Source organism: Coenobita brevimanus, chromosome 97, assembly GCF_032717465.1.
Source record: "Coenobita brevimanus isolate Jiangsu-jjx chromosome 97, ASM3271746v2, whole genome shotgun sequence".
Lineage (NCBI taxonomy): Eukaryota > Metazoa > Arthropoda > Malacostraca > Decapoda > Coenobitidae > Coenobita > Coenobita brevimanus.
This window is the reverse complement of record NC_137050.1, coordinates 2,999,060-3,014,078: the sequence shown is the minus strand read 5'-3', so window position 1 is coordinate 3,014,078 and position 15,019 is coordinate 2,999,060. Positions and strand designations below refer to the sequence as shown.

Here is a 15,019-nt window from a genome sequence, read left to right as displayed (position 1 = left end):
CCGCTATTTCTGGCAATAATTTTTAAATCCTATTTCCCGGGGTAATTTTTTTGCTGATATGTCATGTGATGCTTTATAGATTTTTTTTTTATTGTCTTTCCAATTCTTTTTGTTTTTTCCAGATCAAATTTCCTTCCTTTATTTTTTCTTTATCTTTTATTATTTTTGTTTTTTATTTTTGTATTTTTCATAATTTTTCTTAAATTTTCCAGCTCCTGTTTTCGTAATTTTTTATTCTCGTTGTTCATTGCATTTTTTATTTTTCGATTTGCCCTCCATTATTTTCTTCCGATATTTTTTCTATTTTTTTTTCGTAGTATTGTTTTATTTTCTTTTTCGTTCAAGTGTGTGGTGGTTTTTCTTTGACTTTTTCCTATTTTCTGCTTTATTTTCTGTGGATTATTTTGTTTATATTGCCTTTTTCGGTTATGATTTATTCAATTTTCTTCATACTGTCCTGTTTTTCTCTGTCTTTCTTTCTATTTTCGTGGTGTGTCTTTATAAACATGTTAGTGCGAGAAGAGAAAAGGAGAAAGTGGGGAAAGTGAACTCTCTCTCTCTCTCTCTCTCTCTCTCTCTCTCTCTCTCTCTCTCTCTCTCCCTCTCTTTCTCTCACGGGAACGGGAAATCCAGTTTTACCCTTGGCGAAAACTGCTGGAGGGCGCAAATTAAAGGAATCGCGTTATGAAGCAAAAATGGAGACGAAAAAAATGTAGCCTAGCGTGCAGCCGCGTTTAAGAAATTCGCCGCGTTTAATCCTCTAGTTTATTCTCGCTCCTCCCAGACGGTTTTCTTCAGCTGGGGAGAGACTGCTGACCCCCTTCACTCACAGGGGACCCTTGTTTGAGGTGAAGAAAATCGTCTGGAAGTGGTAGAGTAAAAAAATTCCCATGTTTTATTGGGTAAGGATGAGTTAAGATTTAAGTTTGATTCCATAGACGGTTTTGTTCTTGCTATCCTTAGACGATTTTTCTCAGCACAGGGGTGGCTTCTGTGATGGTTCTTTTTCGCTGAGGGAAATTGTCTGAGGAAATAAAAACCCTGGGAAGAGAAATGTAGCCAGGAACCCTTGTTTTGAGAACCTCAGAACGATGATGTCTTCCTTATTTCGATATTGATATTGCCAGACGATTTCCTTCAGCTCAGAGGGTTAATACAGAGTGGCCCAAAAGTCTCCATACATAGGGAAAAAGTGAATACAGGGTGGGTGGTCCAGAAGTCTTCATGCATAGAAAAAATGATCACCTTTTTTTTTTTTTTTTTTTTACATGCTGTCACCAAACTTGCTCTACGTGGTTAGCATTACTTAACACATCTAATTTCTGGAAGGGCATCTGAAGAGAGAGACAAGTATTCCTTTTTGTGGAGACTTCTTCACCACCCTGTAGATTGAAGGAATTAACTGGGAGGGTCTTGCTCACCTGAAGAAAAGGATAATAAGAAGCATCCGTCTTATTGTGAATCTTGAGGAACAGATTTTTCTTGTCTTTGCCTTTTTCCCTTTTTCCCTTTCCCTGTTTCCTTTTTTTGAGTTATATCTGAACGTATCACTTTGTGTATGGGAAATAAAATATGCCCAAAATAGGTGACCGATATGTAGAATTTGATGTGATTAAAAAGTATTTCTGTTAAAAATTGTTGGGATCGCAGTGGCATGTTGATTTTGTAAACATTCTCGATTCAGTGTCTATCCGCCACCACAGCACCATATGTCACCACAGTACATGGCCACAGTGCTGCACCATAACACCACAGTACAGCACCCCACGCCACGCCACGCCATGCCACGCCGCCACAGAACCACACCACACCACACCACACCACTCCTCCATAATCGTACAGTTATAACGGAGTACGAAACTATCTAGATACCATAGTACGCTACATTACGTAACACCACATCCAATATACCACACACACACACACACACACACACACACACACACACACACACACACACACACACACACACACACACACACACACACACACAACGACACGCATACCCACTTAGTCTCTCTCTCTCTCTCTCTCTCTCTCTCTCTCTCCCTTCCATGCAACTCACACTTTTTGCACTACAACACTTTGCAGTCTTTTTTTCATTTTTTCTTTGCAGTATTTTTCAATTTTTCGTTCTTTTTCCTGGGTATTCATTTTCCTCGCTCGGTCAGCCTTTCAAAAGTGAATTTCCATCCATATTGGTTTTTTGAGACGCTGAATTTATACTTAATTTTGCATGGCACTCTCACAATCTTTATTTTCGTACTTGCTTACTTGGGTGGATGTTGTGGTGCTCTCTGTCTGTCACTCTCTCTCTCTCTCTCATTTTGTGTGTGTGTGTGTGTGTGTGTGTGTGTGTGTGTGTGTGTGTGTGTGTGTGTGAGAGAGAGAGAGAGAAACAGAACCAAGACAGACATTAAGAGATGGGACAGAAACAGAAAGATTGCGTGTGCGTGCGTTTGCGTGTGCACCTCTAAGTGACAGGTAAATGGCCCTGAGATATAGTGGCCTCCCTCCTAGTGTGGCACAGAGCTTGCAGCCTTGAGGGATTCGAAGCATGGTGCGTGTGTGTGTGTGTGTGTGTGTGTGTGTGTGTGTGTGTGTGTGTGAAGGGGGAGGATGAGTGGGTGGGGATGTGTGTGTAGGGAATGGTTGGGTGATGGTGATTTTGTGTGTGTGTGTGTGTGTGTGTGTGTGTGTGTGTGTGTGTGTGTGTGTGTGTGTGTGTGAAGGGGGAGGATGAGTGGGTGGGGATGTGTGTGTAGGGAATGGTTGGGTGATGGTGATTTTGTGTGTGTGTGTGTGTGTGTGTGTGTGTGTGTGTGTGTGTGTGTGTGTGAAGGGGGAGGATGAGTGGGTGGGGTTGTGTGTGTTGGGTTTGGTTGGGTGTTGGTGTTTTTGTGTGTGTGTGTGTGTGTGTGTGTGTGTGTGTGTGTGAGAGAGAGAGAGAGAGAGAGAGAGAGAGGTTTAATCTTACTTTATCGTGCACTCCTTATCGACAAACCATGAAATCTACGTTCACACACACACACACACACACACACACACACACACACACACACACACACACACACACACACACACACACACACACACACACACACACACACACACACACCACCCCCTAAAGCCCAGAACTGAACTCACATATCTGCGTACCGGATTCCTGCTGCGCTATCCACCTGGCCACGACCTCCAGCCCCCGTCATTTTGACCCACGTATTCCCCGCCGGCCCCGAGACAGGCTTTGAGATAATTGAATATAACAAATGGAACATGACAAGGCTTAATGTAACAAATGGAGTTATTACATTTAGGATGGAATGTTATGCAGATGCAATTCTGGTGGTTGTGGTGGTGGGGAGAGAGAGAGAGAGAGAGAGAGAGAGAGAGAGGAGAAGAAGAAGACTATGTGAGTGAGGAAGAGAGTCATTTCATTCATTTCATATTATTCCTCTTCTCTCTCTCTCTCTCTCTCTCTCTCTCTCTCTCTCTCTCTCTCTCTCTCACCATCAGCTCCCATCACTTTCCTCTTTACCACCAAAACATCCTTCCAATCCCGTTTCTCCTCTCATCATCTCTCTCGTCCACGCATCTTCTCTCCTTTTTTCTCTCTTTTTTTCCTGTCCTCTCTCTAAAACATCACTCCTCTCTCTTTACACTCTGTCAGTCATCTCTCTTCTCTCCATCTCTCCATTCTCTCCATCTTCTCATGTCCTTTTTAATCTCTACTGTCATCTCTTCTTCCTTGTTTGTACTTTAATGATCACTCTTCTTACTATCTCTCCCTCCCCATCCTCTCCCCATGCTCTTCCACCTCTCCCCGTCATTTCTCTCCCCTCTCCATTCTCTCTTTCTGTCATTTTTCTCCCCTCTCCGTTCTCTCCCCTCTCCGACTCCCCTTCTCTGGTGAACGATGTGTCCCCTATACTCATAACACACAACCCTCGCCCTTCCTTACATAAACTAGCCTCGTAGTCGTAGCAGCCTCCCGAAGCACTTCTTTGTGACTTCACCCCTTGTTTTAAAAGGAAATCAGAGTGCAGATGATGATGATGAATAGTAGGAAATTAGAATGCAGATGATGATGATGATGATAGAAGGAAATCAGAATGCAGATAATGATGATGATGATGATGATTATAAAGATGCTGAAATTGAGTTTAAAAAATTCTCACTTTACGTCAGCTTCAGAGTGTGTCCATAACAGGGGAAAAAAATGACCAAAAATGACCAGCTTTGAGGGCATTGAAAGACACTTATGGCTTCCGTGCATAAGTGATTGAGGCAGCGAGGGATATTGATTTTCACTCACACAGCCGCCATTGAGCTGGTTAAAGCACACGGGAGCCTGTTTACTTGCACCTGAGTGTGTCATTAAGTGGGGTGTTGGGAGAGTCATTGGGTAATAGATGGCATTATTACACCCTATACACTTCACTGCCCTACTTTGTCATTTCACATACTGATACACCCCACTGCCACATCTCAGAGTAACACACCTTACACTTCCACACCTCACACTGCCACATCTCATAGTAACACACCTTACACTGTCACGCCTCACACTGCCACACCTCACACTACCACACCGTAGAATAACACACCTCACACTGCCGCACCAAATGCTTTTCCCCACTGCCTTGTCTGTCACACTCGGCATATTTCCATCACACACAGCTCATACTACTGCGCGTCTTACACACCTCATACTGTCACAACACATACTCCCTCACTGCCCCATTTTCTCATACACCTCACGCTCTTATCCCTCATACACAGTTTATCCTGTCACACCTCATACTACCACACCTCACACACCTTATACTGCCGTACCTCGTAGTGCCACACCTCACATACTCACACCTCATACTGGTACACTCCTCATGCTTTTCACAATGTGTCAACACACTGTCACAGCTGACATCATAACGCCTCATGCTGCAACACTTCATAGTACCACACACACACACACACACACACACACACACACACACACACACACACACACACACACACACACACACACACACACACACACACACACACACACACACACACACACACACACACACACACACACACACACACACACACACACACACACACACACACACACACACACACACACATCAAATAATACCACGCCTCACAATTACACATTCCACCCCCACACCTCCTCCACGCCTCCCAGTACAGGATGAGGCGTCTGGAAATAGATAGATAGATAAACAGATAGACACATAGACAGATATACAGATACAGAAGATATATAGATAGGCAGATATATAGAGAAACGGATATAGTTAGACAGATACCCCGAGCGATATGCAGATTGAGTGGGGAAGGAGACAGACACAGACTTATGATTGCAATACATCCACCCCCTACCTTCGCTGCCAACACGCATCTCATTCTCTCTGGCAACAACGCAGCATTGCATGATATCAACCTGCAACGAGAGAGAGACACACACACACATTACCAATTTCACCTAATGTCTCGTAATATTGCAGGAATGATAAGGTTGGGAGGCAGCGTGTAATTACATATGTCAGTGGCAGTAGTCGTGTGTGTGTGTGTGTGTGTGTGTGTGTGTGTGTGTGTGTGTGTGTGTGTGTGTGTGTGTAGGTTCATTTCACATAATCCTACTTCATACACTATCTTACATTGGATCATACAACCTTCCTACACCACCGCACACTAACACCCCCACCCGGACACTACCCTCGCTACTTCTCCCTCACACTGTCACACTCTTCACATTTGCCTAGCGTTCTTTATATCTTCTTTTTTTTTTCTTGTAATAAATCACCTGGTATCACCTTTTTTTTTTTTTTTTTTTTTTTTTTTTTTTTTTTGCAACTCCACTTCCCTCATAGCACCACACCCCTGTAACACCACGTCTGCTCTTTCTAACACCCCTCAGAACATCTCTGGTATCCTCTATCACCCTCTAGCACCACGAAACATGTACCGGCATATATCACCCCGTAGAGTCCATGGAGTTAGAAACACCCAAACAGAGTACATCATCTCCCACCAAAACTGATGGATGGATTAATTGCGGCTTATCAATTTCACCCTTCCTTAGTCATAAACCTCATTACTCTCCTGCGTAGCACCACTTTACAGTACACCTCTCGAACACCTCTAACACCCTCTATCACCACTCTATCACCTCCACAGAGTCCAGAATCAACTTAGTGGATTTTCCGGAACTATCAACGTCGACACGATAAGATCAGCTTCGACACGACATTATTTCATTTTCTCCTCAGACATCTTGTTCATTAAACCTGTCACTTCTTTAGCGTGTCTTGCGCTTATCTAACACCTAACACCTCCCTATCACCCCACAGAGCCTGGAATCACGGCAGTATATAATGATACTAAAATTGACCAAAAGATCAGTTGGAGGGAAACATAACTTCGGCTCCTCATTCGTAACACCACTTCCCTTCTTTCTAACACCCCTCTGATGCTCCTAACACGCATCTATCACCCCACAGAGCCCGGAGCCGCCCCAGTACATCTTCTGGTACCACGACGGGCGCATGATCAACTACGACCGGGAGCGTGGGGGCGTGAGTGTGGAGGTGGAGGAGGGGGGGAGAGTTCGAACCCGCCTCTCCCTCACCAGCGCCACCCCCGCCGACTCGGGCAACTACACCTGCGATGCCGCCAACACCAGACCCGCCTCCATCACCGTCTACGTCACTCAAGGTAAATGTCATCAGATTTGGAATTTTCTATATTTGCGTGGGTGTGCAATTCATCCTAGCGGGGAGAATGTTTTTAAAAATTTACCCCGGCCAGTGAAGTTGGAGGAGGTTATTTATTCACTTTTTTTTTTTTTAGTACAAAATATCTCATAAAGTTTAGATTGAATTTCAATTAAATTTAGTAGATGGGTGGACAGTGGGTCAAGGAAAAGTTAATCAGATTTTGAAATGAATCCAAATGCGGATGCAGGAGTGGATCATACTCGAAAATTTCATTGGCGTCAGCGAAGGAATGCAGTCAGGGCAGACTAAGCCCGTAGAATTAAAGGGTTGATTGTGTGAGACCGTAAAAGTATTCGTTTGGTAGGAGAGAGGAATGACAGTAGTAAATCTTATATTTTATTTGCATTGGCGGAGGTATGCAGACTGGGAGCGCTTGTTAGTTATCCTTGTACTCTATCACTGTCTCCCTCAGTCGAACCAAATGCAAAGTAAACAGTGCAGCAGAGAATGATTGTGCTCGTAGCTTGTCTTGAATTGGCTTATTTATTTTTTGCTTGGATGTGTTTGTTCTCTTGGCCTGATCTTGACGTTTGTCTTGGAATAGCTTATTATTAGTATTAGTGGTAGTAGTAGTAGAAGCAGTAATAGTAATAGTACTGTAGTGGTCGTATTGTTATTATTTACATGTGTGTATTGTTCTGGAAATCATTACATAAATTTACTTTTGTGTTGAGACTATGCACACTTGTGTTATATCGCTTATTTATCTTATCTTATTTTTTATTTTTCCCTTTGTGTGCGTATTTCTGTGGAACTCATATTTACGCTTATTCTGGAACTGTGTATTTTTGTGTTCCATCCCCGTCCCCTTCACTCCTGGTAAGCACAAAGCAAGATCTTTATGTGTTCTCAGACTGCTTTCAGGATGTGTATATTTGACGAGCTGTTTATATATCATGGAATTATTTTTATACTTTGAACTTATGTAATTCAGCTGTGTATATTCTTATTTTCACATAGGAGTATTTCTCTGTCTCTCTCTCTCTCTCTCTCTCTCTCTCTCTCTCTCTCTCTCTCTCTCTCTCTCTCTCTCTCTCTCTGTATTTATCTACGTATCTATCAATCCATCTATCTACCCATGTCTGTATATAAACTGTCCATCTACAAGTCAGTCAATCAGTTAATCTATATATCTGTCTATATACCGGTCTATCTATTTGTCTACCTGTCTACATGTTTATCTATCCACCCATCCATCCATCCATCCAGCCATCCATCCAGCTACCCATCTCTACACAAACTACTCCTTTTCCCCAACTCTTACGTGTCATTCCCCCCACCTCAGTCTCACCCTCCTTATGTCACGCTGGCTAAACACACACACAGACACCACACACAGACACACACAGAGCGATGTTTGTGTGGCTTTAGTGTGTGTTTGAAGTGTTTAGTTTTGGCCGGCAGCTGTTTGTTTTAGGCCTGGGAATTACATGTGTTTGTGTGGTAGTGTGTGTGTATGTGTGGTAGTGTGTGTGTGTGTGTGTGTGTGTGTGTGTGTGTGTGTGTGTGTGTGTGTGTGTGTATGTGTGGTAGTGTGGGTAGGTGGGTATACAGGGGAATCTTAAGGTCAGTGTACATTTATATACATACATACATATATAGGTACACACACACACACACACACACACACACACACACACACACACACACACACACACACACACACACACACACATGTACCCTTTATTTTCTCCTTCACTACGAGATTTTTTCCTAAAGCTGAAAGGAAATTGACCTAATTGAAGGGGTTTGTTAGATAAATAGATAAGTGCTTGGATAGATCGATAGGCAAAGGGGGTTAAGTAGATAGATAGATAATTTGATAGATAGATAAAGGTACATTTATAGGTAATTGTAGACGGATATTAATACACATAAACTGATTGGCAGGGAGATAGATAGATAAATAGATAGACATATTGATAGATAGATAGTTAGACATTCGTCATACATACGTAATGTACATACAAACATACATAGATATAGATAGATGGATAGATACGTACATAGATAGATAGATACATAGATACATAATAGATAAGGAAGAGGTAACAGAGAGCCTCCAAAGCCAGAGGTGTCTTGGGTCTCTCTCTCTCTCTCTCTCTCTCTCTCTCTCTCAACTCCCTTGATTCATTACCTATTCCCACCAACTTTCCAGCCCGTATCTGTCATCCCCAGCACCCCATCGTCCCCTGTCCTCCTATTCCTTTCCCTATCTTCCTGATCTTTCCCCTGTCCTCCTCTTCCTTCCCCTGTCGTCCTCTTCCTTCCTCTGTCCTTCTCTTTCTTCTATCTTCCTCTTCCTTCCCCTGTCTTCCTTTTCTTTTCCCTATCTTTCTCATCCTTCCCGTCTTCCTCTTCCTTCCTCTGTTTTCCTCTATCTCCCTCTTTCTTTCCGTATCTTCTTCCTTTTCCTGTCTTCTTTCTTCCCCTATCTTCTCTCTTCCTCTGTCTTCCTCTTCCTTCCCCATCTTCCTCTTCCTTCCCTTATCTTCTTCCTTTTCCTCTCTTCCTTCTCTTTTCCCTGTCTTTCTCTTCCTTTGCTGTCTTCCTCGTACTTTCTCTCTATCTTCCTTATTCCTTTCTTCCCTCTCTCCCTCCCTCCCTTTCTGCATTTGTTTAGTTTAATCCCATCTTCCTATCCCTCCTTCCTTTCCCTTCCTTCCCCACCCTTCCTCTCGTCCATTCTTCCCTGTTCGTATCTCCCTCTTCATCGTCCATCCTACGTTTCATCCTGTCATCCCCTGCCTGTTCCTTTTACCTTCCTCCTTCCATCCTTTATCCCCCGAATCCATCCCTCCCTTCCCCGTCCCACCTTCAGTCCTCTCTTCCACTCCCTATCTCTCTTTCTCCATCCTTTATTCTCTCTCATCCTTTCTCCATCCCTTACTCTCTCTCTTCCTCCCTCCACCCCGATCTCTCTTCCTCCGTTCCTCCATCTTTTACACACATTCTCTCTCTTCCTTCCTTCCATTGTACCCCTCTTCCCTTTCTCCATTCCTTCCTCACCTTTTTTCCCCAATTATACACTGAAGAACAGGTGAAAAAATACCTGCATAGAGTGTCACCTGAGATTAATAAGAATCCTCACCTGCCTCACTCCTTATTAATATCTCAAGAACTCCTTAAGGGTAACTAATATATATAATGGATTTAATACGTGTATCTCAAGATGCTGGCTAAGACGCTGTACTTATACCTGAATGGCGTCATGAGATGTGTAGGTGTGTTGCTTAAGGGGATGTGTTGGGATGTTTCTCTCTCTCTCTCTCTCTCTCTCTCTCTCTCTCTCTCTCTCTCTCAGTTGTGTGTGTGTGTGTGTGTGTGTGTGTGTGTGTGTGTGAGTGAGTGAGTGAGTGAGAGAGAGAGAGAGAGAGAGAGAGAGAGAGAGCTAATTCTTGCTACCTCCAGACGAATTCTTTCAGCTTTCGGGGTGCCTCTTGTAGTGATGGGCTGAATGAAGGCTATATCTCCCCCCCCAACTCAAAAATTTCCTTCATAGATAAAAAAAGCAGCATCGAGAATTCAAATATGGAAAAAAATCGGATTGAAAGGATGAATGGTGCAACCTTACTGTGAAATTAATACTGAAAATATTACCCTCAAAATACAGGAGATAATAACATGGAGTATAATATTAACATGATAGTATACGGAAATAAACAGAGGTGCCAGGGAGCCGACTAAGGCCACGAGTATACCAGTCTTAGGTCTTGGCAGATTCAGTTGAGGAAATATTAACTCCTTGATGGCGAGCCTGGGAAAGTCTTAGATGTGGAGTGAGTGGAGTAAAGATGCTTGGATGGGAGTGAGTTAGAGTGGAGGGAAGATTATCGTGTTATTTTTGTCCCTCCTGTTGTATAAGTGTACTGGATATGGTTTTTATGTCTGGCTGTAGCGGAGAGGGTATAAGAGACGTAGTAACTGAAATAGGTGACTTATCCGGGCCATTTTTGTCTGAAAGTACTGTATGTTGCAGGTGAGTGAGTTTGTACACAATAGTTTACCACACTGCATCGCAACACACAGCACCACAGTATATGACACCACTACCTTGCATAACACCACACTACTGCACACCATACCACTCCACCATACCATACCGCGCCACACCTCACACCACACCACTGCAGTACACAGCACCACACCATACCACACCAGTATACCACACTACATTATGACACACTACCACACCGCATTTCACCTCACACATCCCACCCCATCCCACACCACACGACCCACACCACACCCCCTTCTCAGCAACACAACCTGGCTTATTCCCCACCATTTCCCGACTTAACTACCTACTATTGACCCGTGTTGTTATCCCTGAGTTGATCTCCGCTCCAGTCACGGCACTTAACACAATTACTAGGTGATTGTAGCCTAGGGAGTGGTTTAGGGTTGTTGTGAAGGCCAAGGAGAAACTCTAGGTGGCACAGTCTCCGTAAAACCTTCTCTTTAGCGATTTATTATGCTTCTTACCCCTTGATGTATCCCTCCACGTTTTCTTTATATTATTAGTACTCAGATTTTTTTCCTCAGTAAATATAAAAGTATTTAGCTAAAATTCGTAAGATAAATCGCAAAGGAAGTTGTATAACGTACAGTACTCCCCTTAACACTGTCCTTTTTAGTTCCTTATTCTTGACCATTTCAGGATTATATCATTTTATATATGGAGATCTATGCTTTTTCGTCCCTACTCAGTAACGACACATCCTCCCACCACACGCCACCCTCCCTCATATACTCCTCCATCTTCATCTTCTTGGTCTAAATCTTCTCCCAGCACACGCCCCTCTCTCTCTCTCTCTCTCTCTCTCTCTCTCTCTCTCTCACTTTGTCCCTCCATCTTGTTCTTGGTCTACCTCTTCTCCCACAACACGCCGTCCTCCCTCATGTCTACCCCTTTATCTATTAACCATCTTGTTCTTCTGGTTGAATTCTCTTGTGCTTAGAAGATTACTTAGTTTTCTTAAGACGTTACCTGCCACTTGCAACTTGGCAACTTATTTTTGCACGTCCCTTAACACTTACAACTTGGCAGCTTATTTTTGCACGTCCCTTAGCACTTACAACTTGGCAGCTTATTTTTCCACGTCCCATAGCACTTACAACTTGGCAGCTTATTTTTGCACGTTCCTTAGCACTTACAACTTGGCAGCTTATTTTTGCACGTCCCGTAGCACTTGCAACTTGGCAGCTTATTCTCGCATGTTGGTTCCAAAGACTCACAATCAGCTGAATAAAATCGTCTGGCGCTAGATGGAATGGAAGACAAGAGTTACCCCGACCTTGAGAGGGTAAAAGGTCATTGTGCTGAAAGGGATAGATATGGTCGATACATTATTTTTTATTTGTCTTTATTTTATTTGTATTTTTTATCTTTTTGTTTATTTCTTCATTTTCTTTTTGTAATTATTTTTTTTATTATTTTTATTTTTTATCTTTTTGTAATTATTATTTTTTTAACGATTTATTGTTTTATTTATTTTACTTCCTATCTTTATCGATTTTTTTCATTTTCCTTTTTTCTTCTATTTTTTTAATCGATTCATTTATTGTTTTTATTTTCTTTTATTTCCTCCTATCATTATTTATTTATTTTCCATATATACTGTATTTCATTTTTCTTTTGTTTTTTTCTTTTTATATTTTTGTGACGGGAAAAATATTTGTCTGCGCTGAATTAATCTGGCATTGAAATCACGAAGAATTATTGGGGAGAGATTTCAAACGTGACTTTTTTTTATTTTTTTTATTTCCGCTTGTGTGTGTGTGTGTGTGTGTGTGTGTGTGTGTGTGTGTGTGTGTGTGTGTGTGTGTGTGTGTGTGATTTTTTTTTGTACCATTGTCATCGCCATCGTCATCATCATCATCAGTATATCAGTATTACTCTCATCATCATCATCATCATCTCATTTCCCTCTATTAAGTATGGTGTGAGCAGGATTAACAGAGAGAGAGAGAGAGAGAGAGAGAGAAAGAGAGAGAGAGAGTGAGAGAGAGAGAGAGAGAGAGAGTACCAAGTAAAACAACCCACATATCCATTGTTTAAATAGTCAGACCTTTCACATTGAATTTCACTCTCTCTCTCTCTCTCTCTCCTTTTTTTTTTTTTTTTTAATTCCAATACCGTTCAGTCACACCAAAAATCTATATATTTTTATTCGCCTGGCTCTCTTACCGGGTGGGGCTCAGATGGGTTCAGATCGAAGGGATGGTTGTGTTTTTTCCTAGTTTTTTTTTTTTTCCAAAGAAGAAGGAACCAAAGGCCATTCGGAGGTACACAGCTAGCTACTCTCATTGAAAGTACTCTTGGCTGTCTGGATCGAAAAGCCTAGCCCAGGACCCCTACCCTCCTGATAGGCAGCAGAGGATTGATAGATAGATAGATAGATAGATATTTTGAAACAGTTGATGAACCTCCCTGATGGGCAACGAAGGATTAGATGATAGATAGATAAAGAGATAGATAGAGAGAGAGAAAATAATCCCTGTTGACTGCTAGTGTATGTGTATGATTGTTATTTGTTTGTTTGTTTGGTTTTGAGCCACTGAACGTGATGGCGCAAAAGTTGTGTTGTTGTTTTTTTCCAGGAACTTTATGTTTGTTTCTCTACTGTACGTCCAAAAAAAAAAAATATATATATATATGGTATCTTTAAAGCAAGGAAATTATGGGGAATGTAGGTCTGAGTGTAGTGATTCATATTAATTTGTGTCTGTCTGTCTCTCTGTCCGTCTGTATCTCTTCATCGTCTCGTTTCATCTTCCTGCTTGATTCCTGTCTGTCCACACGTCAGTCTGTCAGTCTGTGGATCTGTCGGCCCGTCTGCCTTCCTGCCTGTCTGTCTGTCTGTCTGTTTACCTCAACTATTTTATCCCTCTCCTGCCTCCACCATAATATCGAGGCTATCCGTATGTATTTACCTGTGTAGCACTCTATCCTTCCATCCATCCATCCACTCTATCCTTCCATCCATCCATCCATCTAACACACTAACAAACCATCTAACTCTATTCTGTCCCCCACAGCTAGCCAGATACCCGTTTATTACCCCTTTCTTCGTGTCTGTCTATCTATCTGTCTGTCAATTGATCTATCTGTATCTATCTATCACTTCTACTAACCCTACTAACCCCTCATCTCTCACCCCCACAGCCAACCAGATCGCAGCCATCCAGCCCCGCGCCATGGACGGTGCCGGGTGCCTCAAGGGTGCCTGGGGCCTGCTGGGGCTGGCACTGCTTATGGCACTCTTGGCTGGCCATCACTGACACCCTGGATATGACTGCCACCACTGAATTGACACCACCACGGAACTGACACCACAAATGACACCATTGATTTGATACCCCGGAAATGCCACCACTGATTTGACACCACCACGGAACTGACACCACTGATTTGCTACCCCGGAAGTGACACCACCTTACACATTTGACACTCCCCAAACCGACACGACCGAAGTGACACCAGTACTTTAGATTTCATACAAACCTCACTGACATCTGGCCTGCCTCTCATACCACATTATCTGGCCTTCCAAAAGTCTAGAACCATTTATCTGACACGCCATACACTTTGACACCCCGTAAGCTGACACCAGTGATCTGACACCCCTAATACGGCAGGTATCATTGAACTGACACCACTGTACGTTTCTGACACCCTCAAAATTGACAACAGTAATCCGACACTTTTGAATCGTCTTGAACTGACACCATTTAGTTGGAACTGACACCATAACACTTCCTTAGCTGGTGTAATCAACTTTTAATTGACACTAGCAACTCTTTTAGCTGACACCCTGGCCATATCTGACACAAATGACCTGACACCAACACCACGTTTGATCTAACATTTTTAAGACTCCTAAACTGACATCAGCGATTGTGATATGATATGACACCCAAAATCGACACCACCAATTCGCACCGGATATTTGTGATACGTGATATTTTTGACATTGTGATATTAACACCACCATCTGTTATCTGGCACATTTGATGTTCTCTTATCTTTCCTCTGGTACTTCTGACACCGGGATCTCCTATCTGAACACCCTAAACTGACACCTCTGAACTGACACCCTTGACTTTGACCTACTGAGACCCCTAAATTAACCTAAATTCTAAACTGACACCAGCTAAACTTATTTGACACCTCTACTATCCCTAAATTGACACATTTGACACCCTTTGACTGGCACCACCTCGTATGA

General features: G+C 42.7%; 1 protein-coding gene across 1 annotated transcript in view; it reads left to right on the top strand.

Annotated features, from left to right (window-relative positions):
• The window catches only part of LOC145413775 (zwei Ig domain protein zig-8-like), a 93,200-nt gene extending 79,128 nt beyond the window's left edge, over positions 1-14,072 (top strand). Inside the window, exons 5-6 of the mRNA XM_080283430.1 lie at positions 6,513-6,726; positions 13,957-14,072. Coding sequence (XP_080139556.1) covers positions 6,513-6,726; positions 13,957-14,072 — 330 coding nt within the window. The remainder of the gene's footprint in view (positions 1-6,512; positions 6,727-13,956) is intronic.
• The last annotated feature ends 947 nt before the right edge of the window (positions 14,073-15,019 follow it).